Genomic DNA, 27,123 nt, shown 5'->3' on the forward strand with positions numbered 1-27,123 from the left:
CCTCCCCGTCTTACCTGTTGGTGAGAAAACCAGCAAAAAAAAAGGCGACCTTTGTGAGTAATTATTAGATTTTAGCTTGATGTATGAATACTGCTTTTTAAAAAAAAAAATTACACTCTAGCTGGAGCTGCCAAACTGTAATTTTGTGAACAAAAGATGTTGACATCTCGGTGAGACTTGGATTCAGATAACACTATTTGCAGGAGTCAGCACACATCATTTGTTTGGGCAAAGGAGGTCTGTGGATTTTGGAATTTTGATTTTTATGTTTTGGCGTGCTTTTCCCTATTTTTGTCCCCTCTCCTAAAGGTGCTGACACTCTGCTTGGGTCCCGGTCTGTGTGGGTCTGTGTGTCCAGTGTCCAGGCAATGTGTCCACTCTTGACTGGAAGAGTCTGTGTGAAGTGGCAGGAGAGGAACAAGAGCCTGATATTGCCCACATCACCTAACATCTACATGTTCCATCAGGGGCCAACAACAACTTATATAGGGCTTTTAACATGATGAAATGTCCCAACGCGCTTCACAAGAGCATTATAAAACTACGTATGTTGCTAATATCAGATATCAGGTCAGATGACCAATAGCTTGGTCGAGATTTAAGGAGCATCTTAAAGGATGAAAGCGAGGTAGAGAGGCAGAGGGGTCTAGAGAGGGTATTCCAGAGCTTGGGGCCTAGGCAACTGAACACATGGCCACCAATGATGGACTGATTAAAATCGGGGCTGCTCAAGCGACCAGGATTAGAGGAGCGCAGATATCACAGAGGGTTGTGGAGCTGAAGGAGATTACACAGATAGGGAGGGGAGAGGCCATGGAGGGAGTTGAAAACAAGGATGAGAATTTTAAAATCAAAATGTTGCTTAACTGGGAGCCAGTGTGGATCAGTGAGCACAGGGGGTGATAAGGGAACAGGATTTGGTGTGAGTTAAGACCTGGCAGCAGAGTTTTGGATGTCACTTAAAGTGTCGCTTCGTTGTCTGAGACTGAAATTTGCCAGATGTTGGTGATTGTGTGACATCCAGATTTGCTGAATTGAGCCATCTTTGGTTGTTATTAAGGAGAAAGAAAATTCAAATGCTTTAGCTTCCTTCCACATCTGTTTTTAACCTTTTCCCAAAACCTGGCCTTGGAGGATACGGGCACCATTATGGAGTGATCACTTTCTGTTTCAAACAGACCCAGCAGATTGGCAGACAGCCAGTGTGGCTGGGTGAGATCAGGTGTGGGCCTGTTTACAACGCTGCACTTCCCAAATATTATTCAATTACATTCCTGTTATATTCCATTCCTGTGGTCTGTCGTTACATAAACTACATCTGCCTTCTATCTAATTAGAGAAACGTTACCCCTGCAATTTGCTCTTGGGGTTTTCATTTGCCAGGCCTGCTTGTCAGCAGAGCACGTTGAGTTTTACTTTGTGAAGTTTTAGTGCTCGTCAGAAGCTGTTTAGTGCTGTAAAGAATGAAACACTTCACATTTCAGGCACTCCCAGGAAAGGTGCGTGATGAGTTACATAGAGTAAAGCTCCCTTCACTTAGCGCAGAGCTCTGCAACCTGCAGCTCCTGAAACTCATGTGACTCTTTAACATCTCATTTGCGACTGCCACCGTTTTCTGGTTCGATTGCATTAACATGAAAAGATAAAGAAAGAAAAAAAATTAAGAACTGTGATTTTATTGTAAGGGTAAAAAAAACTAATCGTTATGCTGCACTTTAGCACTCCAAATGATTATTTGAATGAAGAACCTCCTCGTGCTCCAAATAAAGTTGTTTGAACGGCACAGGCCACAGCATGGTAATAATACACCATAGATAATGTCTTTGGTTCAATGAACAGGTTTTAAGGTTGCGATCTATATTGTTTCAAATATAGCAGAGATGAGACATTATTCTGAATGTACTACTAGAAGCTTTATCACGAGAATCAACAAGCCAAAAAAATGTCCTTAATTCTACTCATGCGAAGTTAAAGTTTGTTTTAAAGATGACTTTACTGACAAAATTACAGTAAGGTCAATAAACATGGTAATTCAGAGGTCGGCCCATTTTAATTTTGATCTTTTTCTTTCCCCTGATTAAATAAATTCAATACCATTTTATTTATAATAGATGCAAATTATGTTTTCTACTAGGGACGCTTGACAATTTAAAAAAATATATTATTTTTCCATGGGATGTGGGCGTCACTGGCAAGGCCAGCATTTCTTGCCCACCCCTAATTGCCCTTGAACTGAGTGGCTTGCTCGGCCATTTCAGAGGGCAGTTAAGAGTCAACCACATTGCTGTGGGTCTGGAGTCACATGTAGGCCAGACCGGGTATGGACGGCAATTTCCTTCCCTAAAGTGAACCAGATGGGTTTTTACGACAATCAACGATAGTTGTCATGGTCACCATTAATGAGACTAGCTTTATTTTCCAGATTTGTTAATTAAATTTAAACTCCACCAGCTGCCGTGATGGGATTTGCCAAGTATTTGGCTTAGAAACGCTGAACTGTTGTCTTGTGGTTCCCAGTAGTTTTAATTTTGGGCAATGTTTTGTAAAAAGGCTCTTCAGGTTAAAAAGAAAAGGTTGCCCAACACTTGATTTATACCAACAATGCGGCTAAATCAAACCCCCTAAGAACAGCATCCATACTGCACCATTTATTCATGCTCTGGGTGTGTTAAGTGCGTCAAGATAAAGTGGTTGCCCTGTTTGTTCAGAGGCTGATGGGGTTCTGGGTTGTACAGGCCCGATGCGAACCCAGGTTAGCTTGGTAGTTGATTTCAGCTGGGTTGTCTCTCTCTAGTTAGGCTCAATGTCCCTGAGTTAGGGAGGGGCCAGACCTCCCCGTGACTCCTGGCTGTCCTGTATCTCCTGCTAGAAAGGGTGCAGATGTGAATTTTGGGAGGGACCAAGCTCAAAGTCAGCTATGGTTGAATAATTAATATGCAGGCTTGCACGTGAATGCTGGCTGTTTGATTGAGGTACTAGAGGGCACCAGTGCCTGAGCAGGGGAGGGGACATGAGTCTTTTAATATTCTCCTGAAGGTGCTGACACCTTGCTGAGATATGGGTCCCCAAAGATATTGGGATAGCTGCCCCAGGTGGGAACTCTTCATTTCTGGATTTTCAAATCCATGATACGTTGAATAATATGTAATATTCTGGGACTCAAAAAAACTTATACTTGTGTTTTGCAATTAAAGAATTTTACTGTTGAATGTTAATGCAGTCTTTGCAGCTCTGCTCAAACCGGCTTTGTGGAATACCTCCGCTTCGTCTGCAAGCACGTCCCCGACCTTCCGGTTGCCTGCCATTTTAATTCACCGCCTTGCTCTCACGCTGACATTTCTGTCGTCGGCCTGCTGCTGTGATCCAGTGAAGTTCAACGCAAGCTTGAGGAACAGCAACTCATTTTCTGATTAGGCACTTTACAGCCTTCTGGACTCGACATCGAGTTCAACAACTTCAGACCATGAACCTTGCCCTCCATTTTGTTTTTTATCTGCCAAGTGCCAGCCTGTATCTTGTTTTCATGTTTCTGCTTTCAGACAGAGTTGGTCTTTATTCTAAAAACAAAAAACTACTGCGGATGCTGTAAATCCGAAACAAAAACAGAATTACCTGGAAAAACTCAGCAGGTCTGGCAGCATCGGCGGAGAAGAAAAGAGTTGACGTTTCGAGTCCTCAGGGTCGTGAGGACTCGAAACATCAACTCTTTTCTTCTCCGCCGATGCTGCCAGACCTGCTGAGTTTTTCCAGGTAATTCTGTTTTTGTTTTGGTCTTTATTCTGCCATTTACACTCACTCTGGACCAATGCTTTGTTTCTTTCCTGCAACCATTACCGTTCCCTTTGCCTTTTGTTCCAATGACATCTTTGCTATTTAATCTCTCCCACCCTCTACCCTATCAGAGACCTTCCCTTTTGTTCTTCTACCAGTCTCTGCTTTCAACAGCATGAAACCCATCACATTGTTAGCTCCCTTCAGTTCTGAAGAGTCATATTCAGCTCATAATGTTAATTCAGTTTCTCTCTCCAGGGACGCTGCCAGACCTGCTGAGTATTTTCAGCGCTTAGTTTTTATTTTGTATAAAGCTAGTGTGTTTGATTATTGGCCATGCATTGAGATCTGTTCCTATTTCTCCAGGTTGACCATGTTAAAAGCTTGCATTACATTGGTGCTGGAGTGGCCTTTCCTGCGGGTATGGTTTTTGTCTGCCTACAGTGCATTCTGACGTACAAAGTCGCAATATCACTTCTGGATCACTGGATCGGCCACATCAGGGTCATCCTCACCATACTGGCCTTAATCTCTCTTGTCCTCAGTATCCTTCTGTCCGGTACTCCGTCCAAATATGTATCATTTTTATCAATGATGTGGTAGTGGGTATAATGTTTGAGTGAGGTGCCTTAACGCCAGTGCTGCTGGGGAGTACGTTGCTTAGGCAAGAGGTTCCCAAGCTGTGGGTCATGACCTCCAATGGGGCCGTGGGATGGGGAATTGGGGTGGTGAACTCCGAGGCAGGAATGGTGGCTGTGGAGCGAGAACTCAGATGTGTCAGTCCTAGAATCGGTGCCGAGGCCCCTTCAAATGTGTGCACATGACTTTTTATTTGCCAGTGGGCATGGGCTAATTGAAAGCTCTGAGGGCCCGATCGCTGCTACCAACAGAGCCTGCAAAATGGGTACGTTTGAGTATTTTGGGTGCCTTTACTCATGTGGTTTGAATCCCCTCCTTCCCCCACCAAGAGCATTTATGGAGACTGGAAAATGAGCCTCAGGAGGGAGCTTTGTTTTAATTTCTGATTTGTAAAGTAAGGCTAAATTTTCATCTGAATCTGAATTTAAATCTTTGGCAAGTCTCCGAGTTGGCACTCATTTGGCTTAACATTTGCCATGAGCTGAGTTCCCTACGTGCTGTTGTGGGGAATCTCCAGGCAGGGAATGGTTGACTGTTGCAGGCCACTGGGACTCTGGAAATCATTGTCAGCTGAGAGTGCTGGGAGTGATTGCTGACCCAGCAACTCACCCGGATGTTGCTGGAGGAAAGAAACAGTGAAGAATCATGGAGTCATTCCGGCACAGGAGGAGGCAATTCAGTTCATCGAGTCCATGCCAGCTCTCTGTAGAGCAACCCAGTCAGTCCCATAGCCCTGCAAGTTTACTTATTTCAAGTGTCCATCCAATTCCCTTTTGAAATCATTCATTGTCTCTGCTTCCATTACCCTTGTAGGCAGTAAGTTACAGCTCATTCCCACTTGCTGTGTTAAAAGAAAGTTCTTCATCACATCAGCCCCTGTATCTCTTACCCAAAACCTTAAATCAGTGCCCCCCTAGTGCCTACAACAATCAGCTACTGGGAACAGCTTTTCTTTCTGTACCTTATCTAAACCTATCGTACACCTCTATCAAATCTTCCCTGAACCTCCTTTCATCCAAGGAGAACAGTCCCAGCTTCACCAATCTAACCCTGTAGCTAAAATCCCTGGAGTCATTCTGGTAAATCTGCCCTGTACATTCATCCTTCCTAAAGTGTGGTGACCAGAACTGGACGCAATACTCTAACTGATAACTTAAAAACATTGTCTCCTTATGCAGAAGACTCTTGCTGAGGCCTGGTTCCATGAGGAGGGGAAGTTGTCCCATACCTCAGTCTAATGACTGTCTGTTATGCGTAAGCAACAGGGAGTGGCAGTGCGCTGTTTGGTTGCAAGGGTTGCTGGAGTCAAGCTCGCTCCTGTAGATTCTGTCAATATTTCTTAATAGCGATCACAGAATAGTGGAAAGTCCCTGGCTGATGGTTTGTTTAGACCAGTTGGAATAGTGCCTGCACCACCCCAACCGCACATTTGCCAATTAATTCTGCATTAACAGAAATCGACCCTGGGATTTTCTGATCTTAGTTGGCTTCGCACTATAGTTTAAGTGAATAAATGCTGTGGCAGGGAATTGTGATCTTGGCTGGTACACAAATGTGCTGTTGTCCCCTAGAATGTTAATCCTAGTGGATGGTGCTCCCAGCATCGCCTGTGCTGAACTGAAGCAACTCCTTGAATTTGACTGCATTCCCAGGGGGATTTCTGAGCTGCATTTCAACCCCAGAATTTTAGCTTAGGAAAGCTGACTTTGTAAACGCGAGACACTGATTCTGAGGCACTATCTTTAAATATTAAATCATTATGGATGGGAGTTGATTGGAAGCCTGGCTCTCTGACCCATCCTGTCTTGTTGTCAGAGGTTCTTCCATTGGCTGATATGTTCCCCTCTGGTTATGTTGTCTTTGACAACGGTAAAGAGTCTTCACTAACTCAATAATGCAAATCTCTAAACCTGGCTCACTCGATAAAGGTAGCATGCCGCTGATTATTACAGACCCAGCTACGATTGCTGGTCTGTGTTGCATTGGGGCTAATCTCAGGTCTTTTACAGCACTTAGCAACACCTTAGCTCAGTGAGAGTCAGCACCTTTGAGAGAGATGGGCGAGAGAATGGGCAAACAACACAAAAGGGAAGCAATGCTTTCTGTTCAGTCAGCAGGAGTGCTGCTCCTTGCTTGAGTGGCCATTACATTGTGCAACAACCTGTAGCTATGACTCTGGCGTGCATTTTGAAGTGCCATTGTTATGAGGAATTTCCACTTTGTAAGCTAGAAATTCTGTGAAACCAGAGAATGACAAGCTAGTTTTGCTGAGCTCCCTTCATATCCCACACATGTCCCCACTCTAAAACATTTTTTGCCTAATTAATGTTTGTATAGTTAAAACTGGTAGCACAGGTTTGCCCAGAGGCACTGCCGCTTCAGCTGTTCTGATTCTGCTACCTTACATTTTTGGATATCATTGGTATTCACTGACTGGGAAATTCCTTGGAGCTTGTTCCCCTTTCACTGCCATGACTTCTCCGGAAGTGGAGCGGAAGTCCTGCCTACACATTTAAACGGAGCATCCGCTATGCTTCTGGAAAAGTGACCCCAGCGCAGGTTGGGCTGATCTGAGGAATTTTCCAGCCACTTTGACAGTGCAAGACAGTTCATTGAAAGGAAAATGATGGCATCCCTCCTTCGGATTGAGGACGTGAGCTGGAGCAGGATGAATGATCCTCCCCAGGCAGAACCAGAATGGGCTTGAACTCAGGTGGAACAGGGCGACTTGAGTTAAAACGCTAGGCTGATTTGCAGACCCATCCGTGAGCACTGATGACATTATTTGTTCAGTTGCCAGTTTAAAGTGGTGTCAAAGAAGTAGCAGCACAGAATCCAAGCAGGGCAAGAGAAAGGTTCCTCAAAGTGGCAGAGCACTAGGCAATGAAGGAACTTTTTAAAGGAGAGCAATTAAACTCATCACGAGGACTTTAATACAGGGATTGAAAAAGACAAGAGATTTCACAGAGCCCCAGACTGCAGGCCAAAGAACCTTTTAACAGATTTTAAAAGTAGGGTCACGGGCTGCGATTGATTTATCTCTTGAAGGCAGCAGAGACCCCTGGGCTTGCGAGCACTTGCAAAAATAAATTGATTCTTTACGGGCCAGACAGAAAACAACTTTATTTTTTCAATCGCATTAAAGGCGTTTAAATTGGGGACCTGGAATAGTTTCCAGGGGCTGCCTGACATTTGGGGAGAGCGGGGTCAATAATCAGGGGCGTGCTGCAGTGCCGGTAACAGAGAGAAATTATATGGTGGCCATTACCTATTAGCGAGTTACAGCTAGCATTCTCCTCACCTCTAACCTCATTCAAGCATCCTCCTCGTGCTCCTATCACGCCTACTCAACCAGTTCACTGACCCAGCTTCGGAACTTCTGTACTAAGACAACAGATCTAAGCTGGTCTCGTTGTGTGCCAATCTTTTTTTAAAGACATGTTACTTGTCAGCCGTGGCTCAGTGGGTAGCACTCTAGCCTCTGGAGTCACAAGGTTCCAGGTTCAAGTCCTGCTCCAGAGACTTGAGCAGAAAAATCTACACAGGCACTCCAATGCAGTACTGAGGGAGTGCTGCACTGTCAGAGGTGCCATCTTTCAGATGAGACATTAAACCGAGGTCCCATCTGCCTTCTCGCTGAATGTAAAAGATTCTGTGGCACTATGTTGAAGATTAGAACTCCTCCACCCCCGGTCTTCTGGTTAATATTCAATCATCATCACTATAAGAGAGGAACTAGTCATTATCACGTTACTGTTTGTGGGAGCTTACTGTGCACAAAATTGGTTTCTTGCTATTACTTTAGCTGTGTAAATTAATAACTAATTGATGGATTAAATAAATAAGGTTAGGCAGTCATGGCAGGGATGGTGGTGTGCTGTGACTGCAGCATGTGGGAATCTGTGGAATGCACTGCAATCCTGGACACCTATATCTGCAGTAAGCGCCTGCAGCTTGCGCAACTTTGGCTCCGAGTTGCTGAGCTGGAGTCGGAGTTGCAGACATTGTGGGGCAGTGCAGAGGGAGAGAGTTACCTGGATGCTTTGTTCCAGGAGGCAGCCACACACCTTAGGTTAGGCAGAACTTTGGAGTTTGTCAATAGCCAAGGGCAGGAGGGTGAGACTTCGAGCCAGGCTGGTGTGGGGAACCAGCACGTAGTGATGGAGGAGACTCAGCCCCTGACTTTATCCAACAGGCGCGAGGTGCTTGCTACCTGATAATGAGGAGAAGGACTTGCAGGGTGGAGGAGAAAACTGGCCCTGGCATCCTGATGTAGTGAGGGTAGTGAAAAGGAATGTGGTAGTGATAGGAGACAGTATAGTTGGGTGAAACTACCCTCTCTACCCCAGAGAGTTGTGGATGCTCCATGGTTGAATACGTTTTAAGACAGGGATAGACAGATTTTTGATCTCTCAGGGATCTCGGGAGCAGACGGGAAAACAATGTTGAAGCCCAAGATCAGCCATGATCATACTGAATAGCAGAACAGGCTCAAAAGGCTGAATGGTGTACCCATGCTCTTCCTCCTTGTGTTCTTGCTGTGTGTGCATGCGTCTTTCGTTTTCTATGAAAGCATGAGTGTAGAGGGGCAGCGGAAGAACCAGCATTTAGCGTCAGTTCACATTCGACTGCCAAACCTGACAACGCTATGACAGAGCAAGTTGTTCTTGGTACAGAATACTTGCATTTATATAGCGTCTTTCACACCCTCAGGATGTCACTGAATACTTTGCAGTCAATGGAGTCACTGTTGGAATGTAGGAACTGGGGTAGACTGAACTTCCTCCCCTGCTTCTCTTCAAGTAGTAGCAGATCTTTTATCGTCTTATTTTAATAAGATCTTTGCCAATGCCCCCAGGGTTATGCTGGAGTTTCCAGCAATTAAATATTAATCTCCTAGGCAACCTGGAAGGGAAAGGAAAACATAGCAGCGTGGAAAAATGTTGTTTTAGTGATAAAGATTTTGGAGAAAGTAGGGGTGGGGACGTTGTTCAACAATGAATGATCATCCAGTCGGGTAGCGCAGGGTCCGATGGCTGCCAGTTGGTGAAAGAAGCTGGGTATATGTGTTGGTTGATCCATGGTGGGAGTGGGATCATAATTTCACATCTTTTAAACAGTAAGATAACTGCTTATTAGGAGCGCTGCTGGGTTTTGCAGCTGTTATGACTGCAGAGGCTGCAGTACATGATCACCATAACCAGCGCCCCCTCACTCTCAGCAGTACATCCTCCGCAACACAATACAGAAGTTGTTCATGGAAAAGAAAAATCCTCTTAGCTCAGTAAATCTCTCCAGCCTTTCCTGCAGCCAGAAATGCTGCACGACTATTTATTTAAAGGGAAGAAGATTTGGCATCGGCAGAGAAAACAATTAATGCAGATCTCTGCACAAGAAAATGACTGCTGCACTCGGGCCCGGGAGTTGCAGGAGAACCCTCACCAAATAAGGCAATGCTCAAGAGCTGAGTGTTTTCAGAATCTCTGTGTTGGCAGGTTGTTTAAAGCTGCACAACCTTATTTAAATAATCTTATTTCAGTCAAATTTTAAAACCCTATTGCGGGGGGCGGGGAGTGGTTGAGAGTGGGGAATTGAACTGCTTTAATGTTGAAAATTCATATGTTATGCAACCTAGGAATAAATTGTGATGGTGATATCAATCTTGCCCGCCTTAACTGTTCAAGGAAAACATTAGGTAGAGTGGGAGATTAGGGGAGGAAGTGTCTGGATTGGACGGTAACCCCTTGGCACATTAAAAACTTTGTCTCCTCATTCTGCCCTGACTCTGGACTCCCTGGGGAAATCTCAGCCTGTTTCTGTTCAGCCGGGGCAGGGGGCTTCAATCAATATTACTGTGTTAGTGCACTTATTTTAGTGTATTGACAACAACTGACAAGAGGGAAAAGCACACAATTAAATATACAAGCCAGCGTTGTGTCATCAGCTTCCTATACTATCAATATTTCCCTTCACTTTTATTTCTTTCTCCGCTGGAGTACAGTTGCACGAGTGACAGATGCTTTCTGGTATTGTCCTTGGTTCATCCTTTAAGTGTGATCCCTAGACAGGGAGCATAGACAGGCAGTTCCACCATAGCCAGTATTCAGCAGTCTAGCCCAATAATGTCCTCATTCCCAATACCCCAACATGCTTTCCTTCCCTAGCCCAGGGGACTTGTAGCATCCCATCTCAGCTGAGATCACTGAACTTGACACAGACCAATGATCAAAGCTTCTTAAGTCTCTGGGCTGGACCAGCAAGGAAATGATTTGATGTAATTTTGTTTTTAAGAATAAATATGTGTAATGTGAGCACTGGGTAAAGGGAGTGTAAAAGTTGGAAATTTGATGTAGAGGGGGATGGAGGCTTTTTGCCTCCGATACTTACAGTGGTTCACGTAAGCTTGAGGCAGTAACAACTTAAAATTTGTGTCCAGTGTTTTGGTGCTTAGTGCAAGTTAGTGTGTAGAAATAAAAAAACAACAAACTAAAACATAGATATAAATAATCTATACTGAGATATGGCAGAGCAGAATGGGGTTAGCGTGACCCATAGTGTGCAGAGTCAGGGAAACCCAACTGAGAATGAGGATCCACAGAAACTAATCCTATTCAACAAGTAAAATGTAAACAGTTGCTTAGTAGTACAGAACTTGAATATTGCTGAAAAGAGAATCGTGTTGCTGAAGATTTTCGTCTTGCACTCCTTGGGACAAATGCAAGAATACCAAATTTCAAACAATCAATAATTTATACTACAGGAAAAACGGGTGCTGATTGGTTGACAAGTTGACTCTGGCCGAGGCAACTGAGCAGCACTTGCTGAACTATCCTGAGTGTGCTAATGGCTACACTAACAACCATTTAAATAATATAATCAGTCGAGCTCATAACATGGCTCCTTTACGCTTGCTAGAAGTGGTATACATTCATATTCAGGGACCTGTTCTCTGCAAACAAAAGGAATATATTCAGGCCTTGTGCCTTTTTTGAATTACACAGGAGCCGATGTTCCCCATTGATTTCTCCATGGCAACTCCTCAGCCAATCAGAGTTGACTTGCCAACCAATTTGCACCATTTTCTCTTATATAAAAATTGTTGTAATCTTTTGAAATTTAGCATTCTTGCGCTTGTCCTGATGAGTGTAAGACAAAAAGCTTCGGCAACACATCTCTCTCTTCAGCAAGATTCAAGTACAATGAACCTGCTTTGAGGGCAAGGATAAAGACTGCCTGAAGGACAACCAGAATGTGGACCTTGGAGCTCAAGACTGTCAAAAATGGGGAAGGGGAGGAGGAGGGAAGTGCAATGTGGTTGTACAGGACTCAATAATCAGGGGGACGGATAGCATCCTTTGTAAGCAACATTGAGCTTCCTGCACAGTATGTTACCCACCTAGTGTCAGGTTGAGGGACAAGTTAGGGTATGTGGCCCAAATAAGCATTCTTATGCAAAGGAATAAATTGAATGAATTGCAGGCGCAAATTCAACTTGGAGGGTATGACATGAGACATGGCTGCAAGATGGGCAGGACTGGAACTAAATATGCCAAGTTATAAGGTCCACAGGAAAGATAGGGGATATGGTAAAGGGAAATAAGCATGAAATCACTTCAATTATGAGATTTTATGGGTATAATTAAGAAAAAGAAAGTGATGTAAGGCTGTGGTAGTAGTTGTGCAATAGCGCCCATGATAGCAACTCGTAAGTGATAGATTGTATAAATGCAGAGATTGGACAAGCATGTAGCAAAGGCAGATTGGTTTTAATGGCGGATTTTAACTTTCATATAGATTGGAACAAGCAGACTAGCAAATGTCAGAAAGCTATTAAATTTCTTGAATGTATTTGGGATAATCTTCAGCAATATTATTTCGTAGAGCCAACAAGGGGCCATGCCATATTTGATTTAGTAATGAACCAGATTTAGTTAACAGCCTAACAGTGCATGAATGTTACCTAATAATTATGATCAAGTTCAAAATAGTATTTCAAAGGGAGCAACATAAAACAGCTACTAAGATTCCAGATATTGGTACGGCTGACTTCAATGGGATGAGACCGAGACTGTCCACAGTAAACTGGGAAAGTCTGTTCATGGGTAAGACGACAGAAGATCAGTGCAAGGTGGTCAAAAAGAAACTTAATATTATACAGAACCAGTTTATACCACTAAGAAGCAAGAGCTGTCCTTGTCAAAAAAAGGGCCATGGACGACTGAAGAGGTAAGACCCCCAACACACACAACTAAAGGCAAAGCATACAAAAATGCAAAAAATAGCACGGATCCTGATAAATGGGAAAGATACCTAGGAACAGGAGGAGGCCATTTAGCTCCTCAAGCCTGTTCCACCATTCAGTGAGGCCAAGGCTAATCTACAACCTAACTTCATATAGCTGCCATTGTCCAATATCCCTTAATGCCTTTGGTCAACAAAAATCTATTAATCTCAGATTTAAAATTAATAATGGACCTAGCATCAGTTGCCATTTGCAGAAGAGAGTTCCAAAGTTCTACCACGCTTTGTGTGTAGAGGTGTTTCCTAATTTCACTCTGGAAAGGTCTCTATCTACCCTATCTGTTCCCCTTAATATCTTTAAAACTTGGAACTTCTTAGCCTTCTAAATTCCAGTGAATACAACCTAGTTTGTGTAATTTTCCTTGTAATTTGAATCTTGGAGGTCCAACGCTGCAATCTCTCCAAGGCCGATATACGCTTCTTAAGAACTGCTCACAGTAACTCCAGATGTGGTCTAACCAAGGCTTTGTATAACCGAAGCATGACTTTTACCAACTTGTATTCTAATCCTCTAGATATAAAGGCCAGCATTCCATTCGTCTTTCTGATTATTTTCTGTTCATGACATTTTAATGACTTATGTACTTGGACCCCAAGTCTCTCTGAGCCTCCTTGTTTTTAATTTTTCACCATTTAGAAAGTACTCTGTTCTATCCATTACGGTCCAAAATGGATGACCTCACATTTGCCTACATTAAAACTCATCTGTCACAATTTTGACCATTCACTTAATCTATTAATATCTCTTTGTAATTTTCTGCATCTATTTACACTGCTTACAGTGCTGCCTATCTTTGCGTCATTGGAAAAATTGGATAGGTGGCTTTCTACCCCATCATCTAATCGTTAGTAAATATAGTGAATACTTGAGGCCCTGGCAGAGCTCTAGCAAGACACCACTAGTCACATCCTGCCAATGTTAATCATTATCCCTACTCTGTCTCCTAAAGCCACAATTTCCTAACCAGGTCAATAAATTGCTTTTAATTCCACGGGCTTCAGCTTTAACTAATTGTCCCTTATGAGAGACTTTATAAAATGTCTTCAGGAAGTCCACATAAATAACATCCGTAGGCATTTCTCTGTCCGCTGCTTTGGTCACTTCTTCAGAAAAATTGAGTCAGGTTCATCAGGTGTTCAGAACAGTTCAAAAAAGGCTCTTGGGAATAAATTCTCATTTTTCTTAGCTGTTACTATTTCAGGTTCCCATGCACTAAACATTCCTCCTTTGACTGACTGGGCACCCAAAAGCCTCGACTTGAACTGTTGTGAATGAATCAGGTGAACTAGACACTATTCTTTTGTAACATAGGGGAGCTTGCTAAATAGGAAACTGATCTCGCATCCTGCATCATTGTGGCCTGCTCCATGGATTCTCAGACAGCACAAACCTACACCTCCCTATTTTCTGGCTCTTTCTGATGCCACATGGCAAAAAATCTGCGTGAGCAGCACAGTTTAAGTGTACATTGCAGGCAAGTGAACTAAAGTTAGCCTCATCACTCATAGCAGTCACTGACTGACTTAGATACAGTTGCATCTCTCGAGTATCAAGCCAGAATAGAAAATGTTGGCAACATGTGCCACTTCCATCAGCAGCTGTAACTGAAAAGACTTGGGTGAAGATCACATTCTGATATTGCATTTGGGTAAATTGGCCCCGAGTGACCTTCTGTCTCTTATCGGACACTGGCTGTGAGCTGCCGTGTGTACCCAGTATTTCCTGTCGCTGGTTTTCTTATTTATCTCAGGCACTGTATAATTTTGACGGCTCCTGGTAGTGCTGCCAACAGTTTCGAATAATAGCATTTAGTGCTTGGGATTCATGTAGGGAAGTTAAATGAAGCTTTCCACATTTATATTTCCTGTGTGAATTACAGGCTTGTGGAGTGCATCATGCAGGCTTTGTTTTTTGCATCAATGACAAATATCATCTCTGCTGAGTAGGTCTCAAACCAGTCCTTGTTGTGGATTTACCAAATTATGCTTTTGCAGCTTCGAGATAATTGAGCTTAGGGACCTCCAAGCTTCCGCATCGGCCCTTCCTGGTAAACCTTTGGTGGGTAGCAGTTATTCTAGCGACAGTGTAAAGTGCTGGTGTTTAGCGTCATTGCTTGTGCAAGGCATATTGTTAAGTGGTGGGCCATCGAGTTTGGAGTTGTGGAACTTTTGAGGCTGCACCTTCACTCTGCTGCTGACAAGAAAGTGGTCGGTGTCGCAATCTGCGCTGTGGCAGGTCTGGGTGTGGAGATCACAGGACCAATCGCGCCTTCTGGTGATGACCAGGTCTGGTTGGTGCCATTGTCCAAAGCTTGGGTGACGCCATGATACTTTATGGAAATGCATTCCCTGGAAGAAGGTGTTAGCGATGCAGAGTTCATTCGGGCCACAAAGCTCAAGAAGACATTGTCCATTATTGTTGATCTTGCCCACCTCATAACGACAGATGCACATTGGCCATGTCTGCTCCAACATGTGCATTGAAGTCACCCAGGGTGAACAGCCTTTCACCATTTGGAATGTTCCTCAGAATGTCACCTAGGGAGTCATAGAAATGCTCGTCGTCTGAGATGCCGGCATACAGAGTTGGTGTGTAGGTGCAGATGATGCTGACTACCCCTCCAGATGATGGCCACAGAGAAATGAGGTGTGCGAGCATTGAAAACCCCCACAAATTGAAGAACTGGCAACCAGATGACGTATCAGTGATATAGGTGGTAAACGCTTCCTTAGAGTGAACTTGATTTCAGCCATTACTTGTCTTAATATTGGGGATGGCTAAGCGATGTTACTCAATTGCACCTTTTTTTTAAACTCCTATCTCTTTACCTAATCTTTCAGGCATGTAATAGGTGGCTTGGTGTCAAATTTTGTTTAATAATGCTCCTGTGATGTGCCTTGGGATGTTTTACTTACATTAAAGGTGCTATAAAAAAACAAGCTGTTTTGTCAAAATTATGGAGAAAAATTTGATTAACTGTTGTTGGAGTAGCGTCACTGCCCGTAAATTTTAAGCTTTAATGTATTTTACATATTGAGAAACCCAAGTGAAAGGTTTCCACAGCCAGGATATCATCATGGTTAGAAAGACAGACTCTTTAAACTGCTGCTACTATACGCTTTCGGTAACTCGAATGAGGGTGTCCACCTGCATGCCAGAGCTGACGGCAAGCTGTTCAACTTGGCAAGACTGCACGCCAAGATCAAAGTTGATGACGCAGCACTGGTATCCCATACTGAAGTTCACTTGCAGCAGCTCATAGGTTGGTTCTCCTGGGCCTGCAAGGAGTTTGGACTGACAATCAGCATCAGGAAGACCAGAGTGAAAGGCCAGGCTGTATAGAGACTCTACCTTCCATCAACATTGACAACCTCACTCTGGAGACTGTCTATAGATTCTCATACCTTGGATCAACAACTACCAGTAAGCTATTCCTTGATGCCAAAATCAGCACCAGGATTGCCAAGGCCACAAGCTGTCATGTCAAAGCTGAGAGGTCAAGTGAGGACCAACAACTAAACTATCCAAAAATACAGAGCCCCGTGTGTACACCTTGTGTTCTCAGCACCCTCCTTCACAGTAGTAAGACATGGACAACTTATGCAAGTCAAGAAAAACAGTTTCCACTTCTGCTGTCTTGGATGAATATTGGGCATTTCCTGGCAGGACATAGTGCCAAATATGAAAGTATTTGTGCGGGGATCCCCAGCATGTTTGCCCTCTTTGAATCAGCAGCAACTCCGAGGGCTGGGTCATGTGAGCCGAATGGATGACGGCCAAATCCCCAAAGACATGCTCTATGGCGAGCTTGCTGTTGGCACCAGACCGACTGGTTGCCCACATCTGCAAGACAAGGACGTCTGCAAGTGAGACTTCAAGTTGGCTGGGTTTGGAATCGATGCATGAGAAGTCCTCACTGCTGACCGGAGCGCCTGGAGACGAGCAGTCAGGAAGGGTGTGGAAAAAGCAGAGGACAAAAGAAATGAGCAGATGGTGGAAAAGAGAGCCTGCCAAAGGGAAAAAACATCAATCAACCTCGGGCCAACGCTATTCATCTGTGCCAGCTGTGGAAGGGACTGCTGCTGACGAATTGGCCTTTGCAGCCACGACAGATGATGAGGAAAGAGGGGAGGAGAGAAACTGAGGAACCAAATGTAAAATGTTAAAGGACTGTCGATTGTTCAGAATGAAGAAGCTGAGGGGGAGGAAGCATGTTACAGTTGTGCAGTACCTGGAAGGAATATGCTGGAATCAGAAGCAGTGCAGCGAGTTTGAGATTGGCATTGAGAGTATTCACGGAGGAGGAGTTGTTTAACGTTTAGCCTGGGTATTTCAGTTCAAAGGTTGATAACAAGACTCTTGTTGGAGCACTTATGCAGTTGGAGTCATTAATCTGCCTTCAGCCTGCCAATAAATCTCATTTCTATTCACAAACTGGCCCATTGAAGCACAAGAGGTCCATTTGTTACTATGACAACAGCACAACGTGGGGGCAGGTAGCTTCCTGTTGCTGGTTAGTAAACAAAATCACCAGGCACTGTTCTTGCTGTTGAAGGACGTTCAGTGTCCTCGCCTTTCACACGGCTTCCGTCCAGTCTGCACTTTAGTATTTGGCTGCCTTTCCAGTTTTTTTTATTTCAAATGCATTTGTTTATTTAAAAGCAAGGATGCAGTCTGATAATGTGTGATCTGTAAAATGAGCAAAGAACACGAGGGTGTTACCTCTTCAAAGGTATCTGCACAGGATTTATGCTGTGGGAGCCAGAAAGGGGTGTCAGTGGCGTGTGTGACTGTAGGTCATTTCACCACTTTGTCCTGCTATTACCTTCAGACATACAGAGAGGGTCGAGTAGAACAGGCAATACGGCATCAGCCACCTGTTACCTCTAAGCTTGACCTCTAGCCTTTGTTATCTCTGGACTTGACTATTCCAGTGCGCTGCTGGCTGGCCTCTTACATTCAACCCCCACATTGTGCCTCCGTAAACTTGAGGGCATCCAAAACTTTGTAGCCTGTGTGCCATTACTCTCACTAAGTCCTGTTCAGTTCTGTGCTTGCTGACCTACACGGACTACCATTGCGCAATGCCTTGATTTTAAAACGCTTATTCTTGTTTTCAAATCTCCCCACCCCCACCATGACCTCATCCCTCCCTATCTCTGTAATCTCCTCCGTTCCACAGAGATGTCAGCAGTCCAATTGTGGCCTCTTGAGCATTTCCAATTTTAATCGATGGCCGTGCCTTCAGCTGCCTGGGCCCTAAGCTCTGGAATTATTTTCCTGAACATGCTTCTCGATCTCATTTAAGACTGCTTAAAAGCTACCTCTCTGAACAAACTTTTGGCCATCTGACCTAATATCAAATTTTATTTTATAAGGTGTCAGTAAAGCACATTTTATCATGCTAAAGGCCTTATATAAATGAGAATTATTGTTATATGGAGTCAATGGAACTGAATATTGAGAAGTGAGTATTACAGTCAGCTGAACAAACCACCCATTTTCCATACCAAGTAAGATTAATTTCTACTGTATTTCTTTTAGAGGAGAGTAGGCTAAAAGGCGATTTGATTGAGATCTTATAAAATAATGAAAGGACTAGATTGTGTATAAGTAGAAAATTCATTTCAATTGGATAGGTTGTGGAAGACCCAGGGTCATGTACGTAAATTGGGCATAGGAGGAAATAGTTTAGATGTTAGGAGCTTCTTTTCCGAGAGAAATGGGGACCCCATAAAACAAGTTGCTAGTTCATTCACCGTGTACCACTGAGAGGGAGAGAGAGCTGGTCAGGTTCCTGACTGGGCCAGAGTTGGGGCCATGCACGAGGTAGGTACCAAATAATACAAATTGTGATCATTGTGGTCTCCTGGGTTAGTTTTGAGGAATCGGGAAGGAACTTTCCATATCTATGCCCTTTAGTGCAGCATAAAGGGCAGGGATCAACTTGCCTCGCTACAGAGAGTCCAAGAAAGGTGCCATTTGAACACAGGTTGTTTAGCATCTCCATTGCTACCTCGACCACTTTCACTGGTATTGAGCAGGAAAATGCCGGGTTAGATCCCCTCTGCCTGCTGACTTGACTGATCTGGGCCAGAATAAGGCGCTGAAATTGGATTTCGTCTCCAGGGTGACAGAGGTTACAATCAGCTTAGGTCCACAATTTCTACGCTACCTCCCCACTTAAAAAAGCACAAGGATTGTCAGAGTGGAGATGTTTGAGGTTGATACCATCCATCCATTAGTATTTTTTATTCTTTCATGGGATGTGGGAATCGCTGGCAAAGTCAACACTTATTGCTTATCCCTAATTGCCTTTGAGAAGGTGGTGGTGAGCTGCCTTCTTGAACTGCTGTAGGTACACCAACAGTGCTGTTAGGAAGAATGTTCCAGGATTTTGACCCAGCGTCAGTGAAGGAAGAGCGATATAGTTCCAAGTCAGGATAGCATGTGGATTGGAGGGGAACTTGCAAGTGGTAGTGTTCCCATGCTTCTGCTGCCCTTGTCCTTTTAGATGGTAGATGTCATGGGTTTGGAAGGTGCTGTCGAAGGAGCCTAGGTGAGTAGCTTCAGTGCATCTTGTATACAATGCACCCTGCTGCCAGTGTGTGCCAGTGGTGGAGTGAGTTTGGGTTTAGGGCGGTGAATGGGGTGCCAATCAAGCGGGCTGCTTGGCTCTAGCTTGTGTCAAGCTTCTTGAGTGTTGTGTGAGCTGCACTCATCTAGGCAAGTAGTATTCCAACTGACTGCTGACTTGTGCCTTGTAGATGGTGGACATGCTTTCTGGAGTCAGAAGGTGAGTTCCTTGCCGCAGAATTCCCAGCTTCTGACCTGCTCTTGTACACCACAGAATTTATAATCTTCTGGTCAATGGTAACCCCTCTCATTTAAGACTGAGATAAGGAGAAATATTTTCTGTGAGGGTTGTTAGTCTGTGGAATTCTCTTCCCCAGAGAGCAGTGGAGGCTGGGCCATTGAATATATTTAAGACTGAATTAGACAGATTTTTGATCGGCAAGGTTTAATCGAGGGTTATGGTGGACAGGCAGGAAAGTGGAGTTGAGGCGATCAGATCAGGCATGAGGAGGAGCCTCGAGGGACCAAATGACCTACTCCTGCTCCTAATTCTTGTGTGACCTCTAGGATGTTGATCGTGGGGGGTGCAGCCATGGTAATGCCATTGAATGTCAAGGGGCAATGGCTCGATTATTTCTTGTTGGATATGGTTGTTGCCTGACATTTGTGTGGCGGGAATGTTACTTGCCACTATCAGCACAATCTGCTGATATTCAGTGTCTAGATGCCAACATAAAGAGTAGCCTCTTGAGCCATATACAGAAGATCTGCTGCCTGTGGAACTGTACCTTGAAAGGAATCAGTGCCTGTATAGGGAGGAAGAAACAAAGACAGGAGCCTAAAAGTAATGACTGTGTATGTTCTTTGTGTGCAAAGTCACTTCCTTGCAAGCGATTTCCTTAAAAGCTGTCCTCAGGTGGCATCTTCTTTATTCACGAGAGCGCCCTGTTCCAACATGCCGCTGCTGTCTGCGAGTGGATTTTTACCGTCGACATTCTGGTTTTTTATGGGACGTTCTCCTTTGACTTTGCCTCCATCACCAACGAGACCGTGCTGGCCATTATGAGGAGAGGGAAGAGCAAGGCTTTGAAATCGCCAGGGAGTAGCACATCCGCACACCTGAACAGTAACCCAGAGAGCATCGCCATGATTTAACTGGAGCTGCTGCGAAATGGAGTAGTCCCCTCAGTTACACAGGAGGTCTGAATTAATTTGGATTACTGGCTTGTGTCTGTGCCATTCTCCCTCTTTTTTTAAAAATGACTCTCCACCTTGGTAGTACACAACTTGAATATTGCTGTAAAGAGAGACATGTTGCCGAAGCTTTTCATCTTGCACTCATCAGGACAAATGCCAGGAAGCCAAATGTTATAATATAACAGGGAGCCAACAGTTCCTCATTGCTTTCTCCATTCCAATACCTCAGCCAATCAGTCCACCTGCCAATTAATCACCCTTTTCTCCTGTGGTATAAATTGTTGTGATCATTTGAAATTTGGCATTCTTGCATTTGTCCTGATGAGTGCAAAGAGAAAAACTTCAGCAACATGTCTCTTCAGCAATGTTCAGACTCTCCACCTGTTCCACGGACCAGAAACAGGGCATTGCAACCCTGTTACTAGGCTCCGTACGAAGAAAACAAAAAAAAAACCCTAATCTTCCTCAGAAGCAAATGCAGCAGACAAAAAGTGCCAGAGTGGGGTGCCTGAGCCACACCAGGCGATGCTTAACAGAGTTGACCACCAGGGTGCAAGCCTTGTTTCACCAGACGGAAGGCTGTTCTTTACTGCGGTAAATCTTGGTGTGAGTTTGAGATTTAATTTACCAAAACAAGAGTGGGCGAGTGGCACGGTCCCTTTAAATCAATAGGCGCTACTTCCCAGAGGGCTGATCATCCATAAATATAAACTGAACGGGTCATGAGCATTTTTCAGCCTTGGATTTATGCACAGGGCTGGAGAAAGAAGATAGATAGCACTGCCAGCCTCTCGATATACAACACATTCAACTGTGCAATTTCTCCCCTATTCACTTATTTTTGTCAAGTGATACTTTAGTGGGTTAAATTTAAAAGAAGTGGGTTTGGATTATACGGTTTTCAAATTCACATGGGAGATTTTAGTTTTTGTAGGCTCAGTTTGTGACTTTTCTTTTGCATCTAGGAATGAAAAGAGAGAGTCCTCTGCTGTGAGCCCTAGTCTGCTCGCCTCTGCAAAAAAGAAGGGGGCTACTTGTGGTGGAGAGGGGAATAAGCCAAGAGCATTTCTTTTAACCCAAGCGATCAGGTCGTTCCTGTCAGGTTTTGGATTGTTGAAATTACTAGGTGTTTCCCTCCCCTTGAAGCCAGATGATTGGTCTTATAAGGGAACAGGAGATTATCCCAGTGTGTTTGCTGATCACTGCCATATTTGCAGAGGCCACGGTAGACTTCTGTAGCTCGGTAGTACACAACTAGAGTATTGCTGGAGAAAGAGACATGTCTAAGCTTTTTGTCTAGCGCTCATCAGGACACTCGCAAGAATACCAATATAAGGAGGAAAACAACAATTTATACTGTATGTGAAGAGAGTGCTGATTGGTTGGCAAGTGAAGTTGCCATGGAACTATGTTGTTGCTTAGACATGTCTCTTTTTGCAGTAATACTCAAAACCTGTAGCTAGCATTTCAAACACCATTAATAAGCTAGGAGAAACACTACATGCTTGAACACAGGGAGAACCAGTGACGATTTCTGATCTCTTGCCCACCTTGAGGTGCAAGGATATATCCCAAGTACTTTCACAACAGTGAAGCCAAAAGAGTCAGTGAGCATACCACTCTGACGTAAGGGGCAACCTATTTACTACAGGGGCAAATGCCAGGATGGTGATTTGTGCAGTGGGTTGGAATACTGTCCCCTCTGTCTCATGGAAAGGACAAAAAAGGTAGCACAGAGTGAGCAACATTGGCTCAGTAATCTGATCCAATGAAATCACTGATGAGGCAAATTGGGTGGACTGGAAAAGGGGATGGTGTTGATTTACTGTCACCTGTTTTATACTGCAGTCTAAGAAACATTACCCTCACGGTCTCTTTGCCGAGAGTCCTAATCAGCCTTCCAGCGTTTAAATCCATCCAAAAAGGACTGGTAGGCATGCCCTCTCTGACAGGACTGGTTTCAGAGAAATCATGGAATGGTTACGGCCCAGGAAGAGGCCATTCAGCCTGTCGAGCCCATGCCAGCTGTTATGGTGGGTAAATTGGGTGAGGATCCTGTAGGAAAATAGAAGGCCATTTAGCCCTTCTGAACCTGTTCCATCATTCAATCAGATCATGGCTGATCTGCAACCTAACTCCATATACCCACCTTCACCTCATGTCCCTTAATACCTAGCATTTGCAAAAATTTATCAATCTCAGGTTTAAAATTTACAATTGACTGAACATCAATTGTTGTTTGCAGAAGAGAGTTCCAAACTTCTACCACCCTTTGTGTGTAGAAGTGTTTCCTAATTTCACTCCTAAAAAGTCTGGCTCTATTTTTTTTAGACTTTGGTCCTAGACTCCCAAAGCAGCAGGAATAGTTTTCCTATCCCTCTCCTCGAATCCAGGAATAGGTGTCTTTATGTATTAAACACTGGTCTAATATGTCATGCTGATGGGTTTGAACCCTGCTAAGAATGAAGGCCGACAGGAGCCTGGATGATGTGTTATAGCATCTTCTGTCTGCCTGCTGGCTGATCAGGGTCCTCAATGAATCAGTTCGCTGGCCTGAATTCTGTTGCTGGGGAAAGGCTCCAAATGCAGAAAAACGCCCTCATCATAACGCTAATTGAGAAATTTTCTCACAAAAGACCTTTAGAAGCTCTCAGTTAGGACCCTGGTTCCAAGTGATGTCACAGAGAACTGGAGCAGAGCTGGAGTATAATCCTGGAGGAATAAATATCACCAAAGTGTGGGGCAAAAAGGGAAGAGAACAGCTCCTAGCACTGTCATGTCTGCCCTTGAGAAGTACAGTTAAAAAAATGAACATGTAGGTCTCAGACAGAAAGAAAGACTTACATTTATATAGCACTTTTCATGATCACCAGACATCTCGAATTGCTTTAAAGCCAAATGAAGACAGAGTATAAAATGAGCCCACACTGCTCACCAACATTCAGATCTGTTTGTAATGGTTTATGTGTCAAATGAAATATTATGGCTGTTCAGATTTCTCAGTTATTTGCACACACCAGAACCAGGATTTGCAGTCATTTAACTAGGCTTCCCTAAGAAGAAAACAAAAAATCCTAGATCTTGAGCATATTGTTGGTTGCTTAGCGTGAAATGTGGCCTAAATGACTCGTTACCAAAGGATGCTGTGCCACAGTTTGCTCCATAGAAGGCAGCAGAAAGATTAGTGCATGGATTGTATCTACTGTAGGAAAATTGGTCTGCCTTGCTTACTTGCCACTTTGAGGTGACCATGGTATAGCCATTGTACATCTAACCAGATGCAGACACCTCACCCTTTCAATGGACCAGCTCCTGAAGGGTACAGATTGTCTGAAGCTACCTTGTACTATATAGCTCAATGTTATGAAAAGCTGGGGCTCACAAACAAGATTGAGTAGCAACAATGGTGTCTGTGGAGACGGAGTTTGCCAAATTGAGGTTAGACCCTGGGACAGGTGGTATATCATTCATCCAACATCAATTCACATTTGCCCACATCCCTGCATTATTGCCAAAAATGCCAGTGACAGAAATTTATGAACTGTTTGCTCTGCTAAAGGAGGTCAAATTCCTTAACGAGGTGTTGCTTTTTCTGTTGCTGCAACAAGGAACACAGTGTGACCTCTACCACTGAGTGCAGTCATTAATCACTCATGGGGTACTGTACAACAAAGCATTCCAGCAAGGTATCTACATTTGTAGGATTAATTTTTCATGAACCAAATGCTCCCTATACCCTCAAAATATTATCTAGCTGTGCAGTGCCCTTTAGCAATTGGTGTCTTTTAAGATAATTTGCCTTCCTCCCCCACTCTGGGTTGTGGTTCCTCTATAAGCTCAGCCAAATGCTATTCACTTGGGAGCCAACAGTGAGTAGTAGTGGTCTATTACAATTCACTCAGGGAGTTGCTGTGGCAACAGGCACTTTTACGTGCATGTTGTAGTCTGGAGCTATGGATAGTGATGGTGGAAACTCCAACGTTCTTCCCATCACATGGTTGACCAGGAATCTCTCCCACTCTTAGCACCTGCTATTGACGCCACTTGGAAGGATTTCCAGTTTGATACTTGACCTGTTGGGCCATGATATGAACGCACCTTCCTTGGCCACAAAGTCCGAGGTTGGGACTCGAACATGGAGCTTCTGGCTCAGAGGCAGGGACGTTACCCACTGCACAACAAAACCACCCCCCCCACCCTGCAACAGTGAGTATAGAGAGGCTATTAAGCTGTGGAGGGGGCGGCACAGTTGAGCTCAATCTATATATATTGCCTGTCAACAGCAGGCAACCTAACTGATTTCCACACTCCTAGCCCCACATGCCAAACCTAAAGAGGCCAAATGAGGTACTTCCCCTTCCGCCCTTCACATTGCTATCATCACCGAACTCAAAACTGCCCTGGCCTCTCCGGCCGATAGGGTTTTCTTTACTTACAGTGAAGGAGGTTGTGGCTAACAAATTGCGGCAGAATTAGCAGTGAAACGATGGGGCCTCTTACAGTCTTACACTAAGTGTAAAATTTGAGTGGTTGACTTAAAACCAAGTTGGACTCCACTAGCGAAGTTGCAGGCTCCGCTTAGGAACCACTGGGCAGCAACAGAAATTTTAGCAGAAGTTAACAGAGCTGGATGAAGCCAGGGTTTTTAAACGCTGTGAAAAATAATTTGCTCACTCGAAATTACAAAGAATGCTGTTACCTTGATGGGTTTACATTGGGGAAAATGCCTGGAGTCTTTCAGCTGCTCAAGGAATGTTAAACAGAAGGGAAACTACATGTACAACCACGGTGGCACAATTGGAAGTTTTTCTGGCTGCCTCAGGGCATTCTGTGCTCCCAGCCACAGCTACTTTTTTAAGAAACAAACCTTCACTATTAGAACAAGGCTGAGAACAACATGTACTTTGGCTTCTTATGTTTTTAATTAATTTATTTTAAAAAGGGAAATACTTGTCGACTGTGAGATTTTTAACAAATATTTTTAAATTCTTCTGTCTGACATTGTGCGTAAAAGAGGCCTTGTATTTTGACCAGATTTTACAGAAAACAAAACGTTCAATACTATTGCAGAATTTGTCCTCACAGCCTTGCAATGAACCACAACTTTAAATCATGTATCAGGATTTTAATTTTTTTTAAATAAACATTTTTAAATGTTATAAGTTCCTTTCTTTGTTGTCCACTCTTCACATGAATTCGTCGCACCTACATCACATTCAGGGAACGTGGGGCACAGTCCAACTAGCACCATCCCTTTGGGCAACTATGGTCAGTATTTCACTAAATGTACCTCTTTCATCCCTCTGTCAGATTTGCCTGTTCCGATAGTCCCGCACTACAGCTGACCCCACCGCCCGCCCGCAAAGAGGAGGAACTAAATCATACAGAAATAATAGAGTCCATGGTCAGAGAAATCTACCAATTTAAAAAAAAAGTTGAGCTAATCAAATATTTCCTGGAAAACCTTTTGGCTGCCTTCTTAGTACTTGCTGCATAATTCACCCACAGAGTAACAATTTCTGTCTGACAATGTTTTCTGTTCAAGGGGCCATTCATGAGTTCATGCAGGTTTCCTTTGGGTGGAGGGGACTAAATCCTGAAGCTTCCCCTCCAACTAGACACCTGTGCATGGAAGTTTGAGAAATGATTTTGAGTGGCAGCTAGCTTGGGAGAGGCCGTGACTAGAGATGAAAGAACCCAGAGTGGCAGCCGACCACGACTAAAGGAATGGCATCAGAATTAGTGCAGAGAGGAAGGAGTGGCAGAAACCAAGGGAACCAAGTTCATGATCTAAGGTAAGTATTGAGATAGGAATCTAAGATTAGGAACTAGAATAATTAAACCTGGATTATAAAGTTTGAGGTTTTAAGTTTTAACCTTTTCTTCCGAAGTCTAAAGTTTTACTTCTGATAGGTTTAGATAGTAGCCTAATAAATAGAGATATGGCAGGGCACCTCGGTCCCATTGAATGCATAGCCTGTTCCATGTGGGAACTTCAGGATGCTTTTCATATCCTGGGCAACCAAATATGCAGGAAGTTCTGGGTGAATTGAGGCCTGTCCAGGCCAGATGGTTGCACCTCAACAGAGCTGGGACCAGTGTCCTTGAGGGAGATGCACTAGTGCTATGAGAAGGGTTTAAACTAATGTGGCAGGGGTTTGGGCACTGGGACATAGTATTGGAAGAAGGAAACTCTTTCGAGTTATCAACAGTCACAGATTGCAACTCTTTTCGAGTACAATCACAGTTCTTGGTTTCCCAGAGTGGGACATGAACCCACAACTCTCTGATTCAAAGGCGAGGGTGCTATGAACTGAGCCACAGCTGACACCTCAAAGGTGCACAAGCATTTGAGAGAGATGGATAGCACTATGGTAATAAGTAGTAAGGTATTGGGTAGGATCAGATTAGGAGAGAATACAAGAGAGTCTCAGGTAAGTTTGCAGTGCATCTGTGTAAATGCACAAAGCACAGTAAAAAATGTTGGTGAGCTGTAGGTGCCAAGAGCCATGTAGGAATATGGGAAACAGAAATAACAGAGGGCTTCTCAAATGTCAGGTTGTTGATACAAGTGAGAACCAGGCTGAACATAGTTCAGAGGGGAACAAAAAGAGAAATGAGTAGAAAGAGGTAACAAA

General features: G+C 43.9%; 1 protein-coding gene across 1 annotated transcript in view; it reads left to right on the top strand.

The window, feature by feature from the left end:
* LOC144694956 (transmembrane protein 150A-like) overlaps window positions 1-25,647 on the top strand; it is a 40,008-nt gene extending 14,361 nt beyond the window's left edge. The window contains exons 6-7 of the mRNA XM_078565763.1: window positions 4,138-4,315; window positions 20,205-25,647. Coding sequence (XP_078421889.1) covers window positions 4,138-4,315; window positions 20,205-20,443 — 417 coding nt within the window. The 3' untranslated portion in view covers window positions 20,444-25,647. The remainder of the gene's footprint in view (window positions 1-4,137; window positions 4,316-20,204) is intronic.
* Window positions 25,648-27,123: the final 1,476 nt, after the last annotated feature.

Source organism: Cetorhinus maximus, chromosome 20, assembly GCF_964194155.1.
Source record: "Cetorhinus maximus chromosome 20, sCetMax3.hap1.1, whole genome shotgun sequence".
In the NCBI taxonomy this organism is placed as follows: Eukaryota; Metazoa; Chordata; class Chondrichthyes; order Lamniformes; family Cetorhinidae; genus Cetorhinus; species Cetorhinus maximus.